Raw genomic sequence first — 15,230 nt, forward strand, 5'->3', positions numbered from 1 at the left:
ACGTTTCATAGTAAAAAGTCAATACATTTCTTCTCACTTACTTTACTCTCTCTTACTTTATTTTCTCTTCATCTCTCTACATTTTTTCATTTTCTACTTTATTATTCATTTACCTAACCTATTTAACACAATTTTTCTTAAATCTCGTGCAAAAAAGAAATGCCCTCAATACGGTGAAAACGAAGGGAGCATTAGAGAAGGAGTAGTTTTGTTGATCCAGACATAGTTGACCAATTTGAATATCTATACAGCGGTCACTAGGGCTAGAACTGTTAGAGTTTGTATACTAGAAATCACGTTTCGAGTGATTGAATCTTAATTAATTAATGGGCATTTTTATCTTAAGCGCGGGAAATGAAAGTTAAAACGGAAACCCGATTACTTATAATTTCAGATTTGGATGGGGAGAGTTCAATATTACTTCTGTAGTGGCTGCTCGTAATATTCCAATTATAGCTTATATTAAATTGTGGGTTCAATTTAATTAGTAAAAAGCAAATTTGATGAGCCCATATCCAAAACCTTCCATAGATCCCTCTCTTGGCCCAAAAGGAACTTAATATAAATAGGAGAATAAAGGAGACAGAAATAATAATTTTATTTTATATATACTATAATTTTCGTCTCCCTCTGTCGAAGAGGAGCTCGAAATTTCTCCTATTCCAAAAAGGATTTCTTCTGTCTTCTTTATTTAAGTCCTAGTATTCTGGTGAGATCAGCCCACACTGATATCGGAGTACAGTTCGGGAACCGAGAGAAGATCTGTGGTCTAGTATTCAAAGCGTCACGTGGAGAAGCTGCTAGCCATCTTCAATTATTTGGAGAATTAATTAGGTATTATTTCTGCTCCGTAGAAAAGCATGTTTTAGGTTTCAATATTCTTAAATCATGATTAATTCAAGTTATGAGCATGATACATGTGAGAATTACGCGAATAGTTATTGTCTAAATAATCTGCTAAATAGATCTGATTATTGTGTGATTTATTTGTGCGATTAGTAATTGTTAAATTATGTTAGTCCGTCACACCGCTTCCGCTGTCAGTTCCTTCAAGAACTACTAGTGAATTAAGCACGTACTTGGAACCACACTCTATTTTCAATGATGTGGGCCTCCACAAAAAATTTGATGTCCTTCATTGATGGTCAATCCATGAGAAAGAGTTTGTCATACTCGTATCATTGACCAATGTAATTTTTGTTGGGGGCAGCGGAATATCTTGCAGTTTAAATAAATCAAAACATATGATTTATTTAGATTATTTTCAGACTAAATCTATTCGTGCAATATCACAAGTTGCATGTGATGCACTATTTATTAGCACTAAAAATACTTGCAAGTATACAAGGTAGATCTAGTATAGCTAAAGGTCAGTACCGGGATATCGAACACATGGAATAAGATTGCAACTGTCTATCATGTACTAAGCGTCATATACTTAGAGACACGGATTTTTGGTTGGATTAATTAAACTAGATAGAAATAAACAAACAAATAATAGAAAACATAAAAATATAAATAACAAATAATACAAAGCAGGCTAAGTAATGCAGAGTTTTAGGAACCACAATCAAAAGCTAATATCTAAAGGACTTCCTTGAATTACGGTCTCTAGAGTTACTAAGCTATCACTAATGTAAAACTATATCTTCTCCGAAGCATACAATTTGTGGATTGCTACCTAGAACCGAAGTGTCCTTCCTAGAACCAAGACAATAACTCCTAAAAGCCCCTAAGATAAATTTGCTTCATTCAAAGGCTCAAATCTCCCGATTATATTGGCAAAGACGTCAACTTCTCTTCTTTCAAATTAAACTACTCATCTTCTGAGTATCGTAGTAAAATCCACATGCATTTATAAGATGACCAATCAAATAAATGTATAAGCACAAGAGAAATTGTAATAACTACAAGAGCTAACAAAGAAAAACAATTGAATAAATAACTGAAAATCATAGCATGTTTACCAAAAATTCCACAAAAGATGTTTTAACTCATAGACAAATAAAAACAACAAAAAGTACTAGCACTCAAATGATATTTCACAGTTATGTGTAATTTTAGAGTTTTTATATTAATGAATGAATAATAATCAAGTTTAATTAATTGTCTATCATATTACAACTACTGCAAGAATACAATTCTAATTTTAGTATTAAAGGCGTCGAACCACTTGGAAGCGTATGGTTATTTAATTGGGCTACAAAGGAAAATTTTATGGAATGAAAATGAAGTAACAAGGATTAAAAAAATAAATGAAAAAGAAGGAAATCTGAAACTAAAGGAATCACTAGGTAAAGAACATTGCTCTTAACATGTTTCGGGCTCATAATAATGACACGTTGATGAATTTCTTTAATTGAACCTGTGCAAATGAGGATAAAGTTTATTTTACACTATTTATTCGCCGAACACTTTGTAAACCTAAAATAAGCTGAACACGTCTACAATATTCTACTCACTAACGGTTAAACACCATAATAAAATCATACTCTCTCCGTCCACAAGAATATGCACTTTTTCCTTTTTAGTTTGTCACACAAGATTATGCACTTTCTAATTTTGGAAAGTCTTTTCACTCTGCTGAGGTGAAACCCATTCTCCACTAACGTACTTTAATTACTTTTTTTCTCTATCTCTCTCTTACTTTACCAATTTTACATTAAACCAGTATCGAACCCAAAGTGTATATTCTTTGGGGACGGAGGGAGTACATCTTAATGTCCACGAGAAAGCGCAATAGAGATCAAATCAATTTTGACATATAAAACTATCAATCCACTCAAGATTTTTTCTCTCAAGTATCAAATCTCGAATTTCCCTCCTATGGTTTCCAACCAAGATCCAAACGAAAGAGAGATTAGATAATGGTTTCAAATATTTACCTATCATGACTTCTCAATAATGGTAAAGTTAAAATTCAACCATAGACAATAATCAAGCAAACATTAAAGCAATTTAAACCCTGCTACATGCCAAGAGCAATGAAGAAATTTAGCCACTCAAAATTGAGTTTGAATCTATCTCCATTCTTTCCTTCCTTCTTCCATGATGTTTTCTCTCAATTTTCATGTGTCTAAAAGAATGATCCAGATTCTGCTTCCAAACTCCTAAAAACTTCCCAAAATCGCTCACAAACTGATAGTCGTGAAAGAGCGTCGTTCCCAGTGGGTCACTACCTAGTGACTCGCTGAGATTTCTTTGGAGTGTGCATAATTTCTAGCTGGTCACTAGGTACGAACCCAATAACTCGCTAGAATGGTTATGGAGTCGGCGACCTAAACTGGGCCAACTGTCAAATTTGATAGTTTGCATGACCTTTCTTATAAGCTTGTTCTCAATTCGAGCTTTATTTCACGTCTCATTTCACCTCCTACAATAGGAATAACACACTATTGTAAGTTCGAAAACATGTAGAAACCATTCAAAGTCATATGATTAAAGTATCGTATATTTGATTCCCATTCAACTGTAAATAAAACTCTATCATTTTCGTCATTCCAACTTCCACCGTCGTTGTTGAGTAAGATTTCAGTATTAGTGGTAGACTTTTGGATGACAAAAAGAGTTTGACTTCTACGAGAAAACATGGATGTTACTTTGTCACTCGATGATTGAGCACATACAGACTTCAAATGTCAAGAGCCAGATTGGAACACTATGTAGATAGTGACAATGACTCAATGAGAGAGAACATATATCCCCACACAGTGAGATGAATAGTCATAGGTAAGTTAGTCAAGAGAACTAGCCGACTCAATTAAATTGTGGATAAGGTAATTCAACTAAAATTTTATAAGTTAACTTCAAAGATTTGCAACGAGCTTAATTTTCTTTTCTTTTTTTTTCTCTTTATCCTCCATTTCTTTTTTTCAAAGTACATAGTCGGTAGTCTAGACTACGGCGTTGGCTATGCTTTCGCTTATAAATTGTAACATGTGCATGGTACAACTTCAATTCAATAAAATTGCAAATTTTGTTAATTATTAACAAATAATTTTCACGTATTATCTTATTCAAATTTATTTTGTAAATTCATAGTTTCGCAAAGCCATGACCATCAATTTTCGAACCTTTAGGTCATATAATAATATATGTGGGTGTTCGATTTGTAAGATTGTATCCTTATTTAATATGCAGTGTGTTTGTTCATGAGATTCAATCGTACAATTCAATCATAGATAGATAATCATGAGATAATTAGTAATAACTAATCTTAGGATTAAAATAATCTCACAACTCAATTATAGATTGGTACTCCATTACTTTATCTAGGAAACCGAACACGCCTAACTACATGTTTAAGATAAAATATATGTTCCCATTTTATTATTTTATCGTAAATCAATTAAGAAGAATAAGACAGGTATGCGTTTTGAACAAAAAAATTAAAAATAATAAATCAATCAATTAGGCTGTCAATAAGGAAATTCGAACAATTAGGGTTCTTAAATCCCAATGAATAGTTATAGTAGAAATTAGAACCCAGAAAAAGAAAAAAGGAATGATTGGCAGTAGAAGTAGAACCTTTATGCTTGGCAGAAAAATTAGATTTGGATGATACTACTAATGTTTTGTGGTGCCTATGATTCCAAATCTAGAAATAGAAAAGCCCAAATTCCCTGAACTCGCATATATACATTCACTTCATTTTGCTCGCTCTACAGTCCCGGAGACCTAGGCCTCTCTTCTAGTAACTCGTAAGTTTTTCTTCTCCTTTAGCTTCTTTCTTTCTTTTGTCTTTCCTGGGGGGATAAAAATTCTATTTTGTTCTTAGATACGAAGGTAATTGTGGGTGTTCTTGGAACTTGCAAATGTGGAAACTAATGGGATGGGGTTAAATGATTCAAGTTGTAATAATTCGCGGTTTGGGTTTATGAAGTGGTGATTTTGATGTAGCTGTTAACTGCTTAACGCTGTTGTTTGCATATTTGTCTGAGGTCTTATAATTTGTATTGTTTAATTTGATTTTTATTCTCATGTTTGGGTATCCTAGAAAGTGGGTTATGAGCAATTGACCTTTAGTTTTAGATCTTTGTTACAATATATGTAGAACAATGCCAAGCTAAGATTTTTAGGATGTGTTTGCTGAAGTTAGTTACTTCATTTAGTCTGGAGTATGAGTATCTTTAAATCATTTAGTTGTGGGATTCAACTATTTGGTTTCATCTTCAAAGTCTCCATTTAGTCGAAATTACCATGCCCTTTGTGATTTCACTTTCTATCCGATGGATAGGTACATTAAAGAGCAGGCCACGGTCCATTTAGAGGGATGATCAAGTGTACCGGACATATTTTGTCTACTTGTTTAACTCCTGTTCATTCTGTTGTCCTGAAAAACCATGGCAGATTGTTCTCCAACTTAAATTATACCAAATCAAGGAAATTGCATCACTACAATCTGAAGTGCCAGTTTCACAAGGAGAGCACTATGGTGGCCACCCGCTACCCTCCGCCGTGGTTCAGGTGATACATCCGATTTTAAGATATTGAGATCTTTTTTGAATATGGTGGTCAAGTGGCTTGATTATCTTTTAATTCTATACTCTGATATGCAGTATTGCTCCAATGATGGACTTGACGGACAACCACTATAGAACTTTGGCACGTATCATATCCAAAAAAGCTTGGCTGTATTCAGAAATGATTGCTGCAGAAACAATTGTTTTTCAGAAGGGGAATTTGGTAGTTGCTTCTTGCACTGTTTTTCTAGTCTGTTATCCTAAAGAAAGGATGCACTGATATGATCCAAATATTGCACATTTTTGCCAAACCAATCCAAGTTTATCATAATTCTTCGAGTGGGACCTGATTTTATAAGATTAATGTGGAAAAGAATCAATGATCAACTAACCTGGGTTCGGTAATAAAGATGGAAGCTAACATTATGTAGACCAAAAACCTTACTAGCAATCACTGGGAACCTTTTATATAACTAATATTGGAATAATTAAGATTGATGGGGCAGTTCTCTTGCTAGATCTTAGGAAATGCTTCATTATGGATGTTTTTGAACAAGATTAGATTATGGTGAGATTTATATCAAATAGAAGATGTGATGCTTTGCTCTTAGTGTTGTCAGAAGTGCTGGGCACAGAAGATGTGCCCCATGAATCACACCAAAATAAGTGGAACACTAATTTTAATAAAACTGTCACCTCTGCCTTTCTTTTTAATGCGTGAAACCCTAACTTTTAACAATACATTCAATTGTTTATACAGTCAATATCGGTCTCACCAAAAATAATACTACTGAAATCCTATTTTTTTAAGAAATCTGCTGCCCTACCTTACTTTCACACATTCATGCTCGAACACATACTCAATCCTAAACCCTCTTCCCATCTGGCCTCACCTCAACCGCTGGGTTTGCACTGTTTCTTCTGCATTTAAAGTCCTCTTGACTCTGTTTGTGTTTCCTCTCCCCTCGACTTCGTCTAAAATCACCATTGCTTCGCCGCTGGAATTGCTGCCGCCACTCCCCTTTCTTCTCCATCGTCCCCCAAAGTTGACCCACTGTCACGTATATATATATATATATATATATATAGGGCTGGAAGTTGGCCTTGATTTCTTTATTTAAACCAATTCTTGTTTTGATCAAAATCCTATATATATATATATATATATATATATTTGGTATGATATGAAAATTCTGGTATGGTATCATATCAAACTGAAAATCACGGTATAACGAAATTTCGATATTCTTGATATTGTTTCAGTATGATTAATGCGAATCTGCATTATTTAGTCCGGAATATAACTGATCAAATGGGCGTATGTGACATTTCCCTTTGTTATTTATCTGATGTCATTCATCTCGATGGTTACCAGGATAGATTCTTGGCATTTGGTCCAGAGCAACATCCTATAGTGCTTCAAATTGGGGGAAACGATTTGGAAAACATTGCTAAAGCAACTCAACTTGCAAATCCTTATGGCTATGATGAAATCAATTTCAAGTTTGTTCTCTTATTACAGGCATACACCTTTAATTCCATTCTCTAACTTTTACTATTTTTAATACTCAACACATTGTTGGCAGCTGTGGTTGTCCAAGTCCAAAGGTTGCTGGAAAAGGCTGTTTTGGGGTGCGTTTAATGCTTGATCCAAAGGTGTGTGCAGTGGTGCCTTACTAATTTTAAGGTATTTTTTAATAGTTATTGCAGCAAGCTATCTAACCTAATCATATTATCTTTTACAAGGGAAGTTTGTTGCTGATGCCATGACAGTAATTGCTGCAAATACAAATGTTCCTGTTAGTGTCAAATGCAGAATTGGTGTCGATGACCACGATTCATATAATGAACTCTGTAAGTGCTTCCATCTTCCTAGACTAGTGCTGTATAGTTTTCTTCCTTTTGAAAGTATTTTGCTTACACATCTAAAATAAGATATGAGTTTCTCTTTATATTTCTTGCATTGCAATTGTTCGGTGACTCACTTCATGTATGTGAAGTTGTTTGTACCAATTATTGTGATTGCTGGCTGCATATGGTGATATGGATATGCTCTGATTGGGTCTTTTCCTCTGTAATGAGCAGCCATTTTTGTTTCTCTGCAGGTGATTTCATATATAAGGTCTCATCTCAATCACCAACAAGGCATTTCATAATACACTCCAGGAAGGCACTACTTAATGGAATCAGCCCCAGAGAAAATAGATCAATTCCACCCTTAAAGTACAATTTTTTTGAATTTTTATCTATTGTCATTGTCACGTATTATGTTGCCTCAGTTTCTTATCCCATTGCTATGCTTATCTCAACTCTTTCCAGATACGAGTTCTTCTATGCTCTCCTGCGTGATTTTCCTGATTTGCGGTTCACCATCAATGGTGGCATAAACACTATTGATGAGGTAATTTCAAGTCTAACATGTCTTGTAAATATGTTCACCAAGCACCTGTATTATTATTTTTCTTTAAATCAGTGTCCAGGTTTACACTCAATTTCTTCAGAATCATATGGGTTATTTTTTTTTCTTTTAAATTGTTTGCTATGAGCTTTATGAAAGGATGTCTCTTCAGAGCCTCTTGTTTTTAACTAGTAAAATTTCTCTTCACAGACGTCATTAACCAAGACAATAACTCACTCACTCTTCCGGTATCCTCGTATTTTGTATTTCAAAAAACTAGGTAAATGAAGCTCTGAGAGAAGGAGCCCATGGGGTTATGGTTGGACGTGCAGCTTATCACAAGTATGTACTTATTTATCTCTACATTTCGTCATATCTACGTGCTGTTTCAACAGTAGCCACTTATTCATTTGTATTCACGTTTTACTTGCTTATCCATGCTGACTGAAAACTAAAATGACCTTCTTCCAGTCCATGGAATGTTTTGGGACATGTTGATAGTGCAGTATACGGGGCACCTCTTAGCACTATAACAAGGCGACAGGTTGGTCACCTATCTCTGATTTTATTGTGGTTGTGGAGATACTTATTTTCTCAGCACCATCTACATTCTGCTATGCAGGTACTTGAACAGTTCCAGGTTTATGGAGATTCAGTCTTGGAACATCACGAACCTAGACCAAATCTTCGCGAGATTACAAAAGTATGGATGCAACCTTTTTTTAATTTCATCAACATTTCTTACTATTTTTAAAGTAAGCTAGAGAAGATATATGCTATTTTGATTTGACATTTAAACTGATCCGTATGTGCAGCCTTTGCTTGGTTTTTTCCATTCATCCCCCGGAAATGGTTTGTGGAAGCGCAAAGTTGATGCTGCTTTACACACCTGCCCGGTAGGCTACTATCTTTTCAAATGCTACATGATACGTTTCTCATAACTAAATGAGAGGAAATATGTACTCAATAGTGCAGAGATAATTTGGCAGAAAAATTAAAACAAGAATACTTGTCAATGTTGATAAGAGAATGAAAGAAATTTAGGTGAATATTCATAAAGTATGGCAATCTTGACATACATTGTCTAAACTTGCAGACAATAAAATCATTGTTGGAGGAGACGCTGGATGCCATTCCAGATGCAGTATTGGATTCACCGATTACTGAAGCCCCTATCGGTTTTCCAGATGTTTTCTCAGCTGCCAAGAAGGTGCTTCCACCACCCTATTTAGTTACAGAGGAAGAGCTCTTCTCGTATGCCTAGTCCGCTTGCGTTTAACTGCACACAATTTTTCTGTCACACACACTAGAAAGATTAAGAAGAGAAAGAGAGAGCAGATCAGACTGACTGTTATCAGAGAAGTTGTTCACATATCACATATGTTTCCTTGTAGCATTAGTTGCTTTGGTTTTCCGAATATCATCCCTCAATATTGATACTTGTTGACATACATTGAAAACATACCGCCGAATGCTAATTTTTCTTTTTATATATTTTAGTTTATAATCATGCTTTCGCTCTAATTTGATTATAAAATATTGAAATAAATGGAAAAAAACTGAATATTAGACTATATCTTGGAAAATAAGAGATATTCTACTGGTGTAGTTTCTTGGAAAAAATTATTCGTTTGCCAAATAAAAAAACTTGTTATTCAAATTTCTTTAATATTATATATTCTTCGTAATAAACAGTTTTTGTCTTTTATAAATTTTATTTTGATAGAGTAATATATATTGATAAGATTTCAAAATTATAAGTAATTTTTATGTAATTAGAACCTATATTCATTGAATGATATTATATTATATGATATGAATGTATGACATTCCTATAAATATTATAATAATATAATATGGGTCATTCAATGGTGGAATATTATTAGACTCAAAAATATATAATATAAACTTTTAATGTATTGCTCTTAGTGTATAAATTAATAAGATGATGAAAGATTGAAATTATATGATAAATCCCTATATTTTCAATATTTCAATTACAGAATAATTTGAGTAAATTTTATAATTGTTTTTGTAGTGAGTTATGGTCCGTTAATAGCAACATGTGTTATGTGTATAATGAAATTATATAATATACCTCTATACCTATGCTTGTGAATTAATATTGTCAAAACATAAAAATATTGGAGTACTAGATAATTATGGCTTCATGTAATTTGACAATAGTATTTATCTCACGCCAGCGAATGTCATGTCACGTGCCGCTTCTCTCCTCTGTTTATATTATCTCACGCCCCCTCTCCTCATTCTCTCGTCTCTCTCAAAACCTACCAATCCTATTACTATTTCTCATCTATTTTAGTACTACAATTTCTGCCTAGGCTAATGGTGGTTGTTGGTGAGGCCTCTTTCAATGCCCCAGACTCACAGGTTAGATGTATGGCCCCAAACATTCATGTATACCCTCTCGTCATACTCCTATTATCTATAACCTTTTTACATAGCAATTCAACCAAGACATGTATGCAATAGAAGCACAAAATATAGCTAGGTTATTAAAGTCGGAAATTTTATTACACTACTAAATTTTCCATAATAAGATTGATAAAAAGAAACAGCTGAATGAAAGCATACAATAATTACAAGAATAGTTTTTTCTTGATCACCTACTTTCCCTAGTCTAATAATTGTTTGCTGCATGTGTTGATGAAGATCGCCAACTGTTTGGAAGGGGGAACTGATTTGTTCAGAAAGCTACCGCCAGATATCTTTAGATATATCATCAGAAAACTCCAGCTTGAATGCATTGTAAGGTGCAAATGTGTTTGCAAATCATGGCGCAATCTAATAGAAATAGGTTTCTTTTATCCGTAGGAGGAAATTTGGATCATGAAGATTCGGAGGTTCATCATCATAAGAGCTGTAATGCGCAAGATAAAGGCTGAAAGGAAAGAGAATGTGGCAATAGAAGAAAGCAAGCTTTGGGTACTCGAAGACAAAATCAAGGACCGGCCTGTTGTCAGGGGGCCGATGCTTGTGGTCGGGGGATCCACTATTGCTGTCATTGCTATTGCGGTTGGGTGCTTCATCTTTGGCGTAAGGAAGCACTCTGTGTAAGTTTTAGGTGGTGTTTTTTTTTATCCGGATTAGCTCCGACCTTGGTAAATAATGAACATAAGCAATCTACTTTATTTCTTATCTGAGAGATATCGAAAAAAAGATTAAATTCGATAACCTTTCATAATTTGAGATAAAATGCGCAGATCTTTCGTAATTTTGAATCAACAATTCGACACATGTGAATTTTTCAGAATAATGATTTTTTTTTCCTTTTGTCTTTATTTTTTCTTATCATTTTTCTCACAAATTTTAAGTATTCGACCAAACTATTCACATCAAAATTTTAAACCCCAATTATAATAACACACAGATTTCTTCCCCTGTCATTACCTTGTCTCACTGTGGTGCATCTTGCCGTGGTTAGCTGCAAGAAATACGTGCCCACTTTGACAAAGAAAGAAATGAGAATCAATTGATTGATGATATACTGATGCTGCTCTAGTGCCTATATTGTGGATCAAGTTGAGGTTGATGGTGCTCATATTTCTAGCCATACTTCACTTTGTTTTTGACTAGCATTATTAAGGTTGACAAATGAGAACCCATTTATCTTTTACTAGTTGTATTTTGGAACACGAGGCAAATTTAGTATCTACCATCAATGAATAATATTTTATTTACCAGTTACAAGAAATTGTAGGCAAATATATCAACTAGAGGATAAAACAGAAGAAGAAATAGAATTATTCTGTCCAATGACACATTTTTGGTCGGCACATAATTTTAATATTTAATGTGTTAAGGTGGGTGAATGTATTAAAAAGAGAGAGAAAGAGAATTGAATATTTAATTTGAGATAAAAAAAAACGATTGAGTATATAATTTATTGGAGAGTGAAAGTTTTTAAAAATAAAAATGTTATTTGAGATAAACCAAAAAAAAATTGTGTCAGTTAAATGGGATGGAGAGAGTAATAAGAATAAGAATAATAATAATGATAAAGGTGCAAAGAATTATACTATAAGATTATGCAATTAGAGTTTCAGAATTTAGATTTGAAATTTTATGTGGTAATTTGGTCGATACATAAATTTTATGCAGGAAAGAGTGAAAAACGTAAAATAAAAAGTCCTTTTCCTGATAGGTTTTTTAGAATTGAGATTTGAAATTTTATGTGGATAATTTGGTCGATACATAAATTTGATGCAGAAAATAGTGAAAAACGAAAAATAAAAAAGTCCTTTTTACGGAGTATTTTGATCCTATATTTTGAAAGATTGACACCGAAAAATCAGCGATTAATTTTTCATTTATTCTCTTATGTGACTTGAAGAATAAAGCAGAAGCACTATATATATTTTGTCACGCCGGCGAAAGTCCCTCTCATTCTCTCGTCTCTCTCAAAAGCAAACCCTCTCCAACATTCATCAGTTGAGGTACGAATCCTACTATATGAATGGACAGTAAAATAGAAACTTTTTTAAAGTTTAGACTATGAATCGCCAGTAAAGTAGGAACAATTTGATGTTTAGACAAAGGTCGTTTTTTCCGTAATTCAAAAACCAGATATTGAATTGGTTGTATATGATCCATAATTAGGACGTGAATTGTATTTATAAGCGAATACAAGATGCATGTGCTCCAAAAATAGGGTAGGAATTTGTTCAAGAAAAACGAAGATTATCTGGAGTTATTTTTACTAGAAAAGTTTAATGTAGAGATATTTATGGCATTATGTTTTTCATTATGCATAGGTCCTGATGGTAGCCTTATCGCCAAACATTCATGCTCCAAGTAATGGCTTAGTTCTTGTGAAGGTCTAAACTCACTCAATACTTTTAGCTTCTTCAATGGAATTCACAAAATCGATGAAATGACTGACCATTTTAGCTCCACTTAGGTGTCTTCTGCTTTTTCATCATACTTCAGCTTCAACTGGATTTGGCGAATGAATTAACTCATTACGCATAATTTGTGGACCATTCGTTTCCTTTGTTACTCAACGATTTCGTTTTCTATAGGCTAATGGTGGTTGTTGGTGAGGCCTCTTTCAATGCCCCAGACTCAAAGGTTAGATGTCTGGCCCCAAACATTCATGCATACCCTCTCATTATTCATTATGTTCATTTAACACTTTCTCACCATATGTATTATCTATAACCTTTTTACATACTAATTCAACCAAGACATGTATGCAATGAGTTCGTCATAGATAGAAGCACAAAATATAGGTTATTATCGACAGAAATTTTATTACTAAATGTTCTATAATTCACCCAAGGTCTGCAATCCACTTCTTGAAGAACTGCAAATAATTGGCCTAGTAAGATGGAGTATAAGATTGATAAAAAGAAACAACTTAATGAAAGCATACGAATATTACAAGGATAGTTTTTTCTTGATCACCTACTTTCTCTAGTCTGACAACTGTTTTTTCATCTGCCACTGCTGCATGTTTTGATGAAGATCGCGGCCATTTTGGAAGGGGGAAATGATTTGTTTAGAAAGCTACCGCCAGACATCATGAGAGAGATCCTGAGCAGACTCCCGTTTGAAAACACTATGAGGTGCAAATGTGTTTGCAGATCATGGCACGATCTAATAGAATTAGGTGTGTATCCGATGAATGATGAGCTTTATGTGAAGATTCAAGCCTGGCGCTTCATAATTCATAAAGTGGAAACGGCGATTTCTGAACAAAGAAAGTTCGATAACCTTGTGGGAGGATCGACTATTGTTGTCATTGCTATTGCGGTCGGGTACTTCATCTTTGGTACAAGGAAGCACTCTGTGTAAGTTTTAGGTGGTGTTTTTTTTATGTAGATCAGGAGCATTTCCATTAGAAATCTCCCAACCTTTACAAATGGCTATATATAGAGTATAAATAGGATCTTATTGTCAATGCCATCTGAATATTTGAATATAATTACCAGTTTATTTCCTTAAAAAAGATGGGGATGTGAAAACATATAATACCTGCAATACAAGACACATGGAGAATGCTTCGAATGTCAACCCACAATTTTTCATAGAGAATCATCAACAAAACACAACAAAATGATTTCTCTATCAACAAAACACAACAAAATGATGGTAACAGTAAATACAATGTCTTGCTAAAGGGATACATGGAGTATATTACTATTAGACCCTCTGCCTGCAAATAAGAGTTTCATTTCTTTTTGATGCCGATTTTAAGAAATATTAAGAAAAGTGGATGAAAAAAAGTTAGTGGAACATGAGTCATACTTATATATATACTCCCTCCACCCACATAAAATAGATCACATTTGCCATTTTTGGTTGTCTACGAAAAATAGATAAGTTTGAAAAAGTACCTCACATTTGCTACCTAACACAATTAAACACCACTAATATATGGACCCCACATTCCACTATCACTACTTCTCTCTTACTATTTTTTTTCCTTCTCTTACTTTACCACCACATTGAAACCTGTGACATTCACAACGTGGTCTATTTTTCATGGACGGAAGGGAGTATTAGTTTACAACCACCCTATTCAGTTACAGAGGAAGAGCTCTTCTCGTATGCCTAGTCCGCTTGCAGTCCGTCCTTACGTTTAACTGCACACAATTTTTCTGTCACCACACACTAGAAAGATTAAGAAGAGAAAGAGAGAGCAAATCAGACTGACTGTTATCAGAGAATTTGTTCACATATCACATAACAAGATTCCTTGTAGCATTAGTTGCTTTGCAATATTGATACTCCTTGTTGACAAACATTGAAAACAAACCGAATGCTAATTTTTCTTTTTATATATTTTAGTTTATAATCATGCTTTCGCTCTAATTAAATTATAAAAAATTGAAATAAATTGTATACTATAATCATGATTTTTTTAATGAAAAAACTGAACGTTAGACTATATCTTGGAAAATAGTATACTCCGTAAGTGATATTCTACTGGCGTAGTTTCTTGGAAAAATTTATTCGATTGCAAAATAAAAAAATGTCATTTAAATTTCTTTAACATTATATTTTCTTTGTAATAAACATTTTTTGTCTGTTATAAATTTTATTTTGCTAGTTTATACTATTTCTTTATTTTATATAGTGTAATATATATTGATAAGATTTTAAAATTATAATTTTATGTAAATAAGAAATTATATTCATTGAATAATTACGTGGGATATGATATTGCTATAAATATTATAATAATATAATATTAACATCATCAAATATTGAAATTATATGATAATCACTAATTAAATTTTCAATATTTCAATTAATGAATTGTTTTAGTATTAACTTCATAATTATTTTTGTAGTATACTAAAGATTAGTATCATAATAGGGATGGTCCGATAATAGCAACATGT

At 33.4% G+C, this 15,230-nt stretch overlaps 1 protein-coding gene across 3 annotated transcripts; it reads left to right on the forward strand.

Annotated features, from left to right (window-relative positions):
* The first annotated feature begins 4,484 nt into the window (after positions 1 to 4,484).
* Positions 4,485 to 14,449, forward strand: LOC125223564 (tRNA-dihydrouridine(20/20a) synthase-like). Of its 3 annotated transcripts, XM_048126764.1 has the most exons (14): positions 4,485 to 4,700; positions 5,237 to 5,466; positions 5,559 to 5,685; positions 6,838 to 6,965; positions 7,049 to 7,118; positions 7,214 to 7,316; positions 7,568 to 7,685; positions 7,782 to 7,863; positions 8,141 to 8,202; positions 8,332 to 8,404; positions 8,483 to 8,563; positions 8,676 to 8,756; positions 8,957 to 9,100; positions 14,417 to 14,449. In XM_048126764.1, exons 2-14 carry the CDS (start codon positions 5,273 to 5,275, stop codon positions 14,438 to 14,440), a joined length of 1,287 nt encoding a protein of 428 aa, XP_047982721.1. In that variant the 5' UTR covers positions 4,485 to 4,700; positions 5,237 to 5,272; the 3' UTR covers positions 14,441 to 14,449. The 3 variants fall into 3 exon arrangements, with proteins under 3 accessions (XP_047982721.1, XP_047982720.1, XP_047982722.1); XM_048126763.1 differs by lacking the exon at positions 14,417 to 14,449 and having other exon boundaries at positions 4,486 to 4,700; positions 8,957 to 9,370; XM_048126765.1 differs by lacking the exon at positions 14,417 to 14,449 and having other exon boundaries at positions 4,487 to 4,700; positions 5,350 to 5,466; positions 8,957 to 9,370.
* Positions 14,450 to 15,230: the final 781 nt, after the last annotated feature.

This window comes from Salvia hispanica, chromosome 4 (genome assembly GCF_023119035.1).
Source record: "Salvia hispanica cultivar TCC Black 2014 chromosome 4, UniMelb_Shisp_WGS_1.0, whole genome shotgun sequence".
Classification (NCBI taxonomy): domain Eukaryota; kingdom Viridiplantae; phylum Streptophyta; class Magnoliopsida; order Lamiales; family Lamiaceae; genus Salvia; species Salvia hispanica.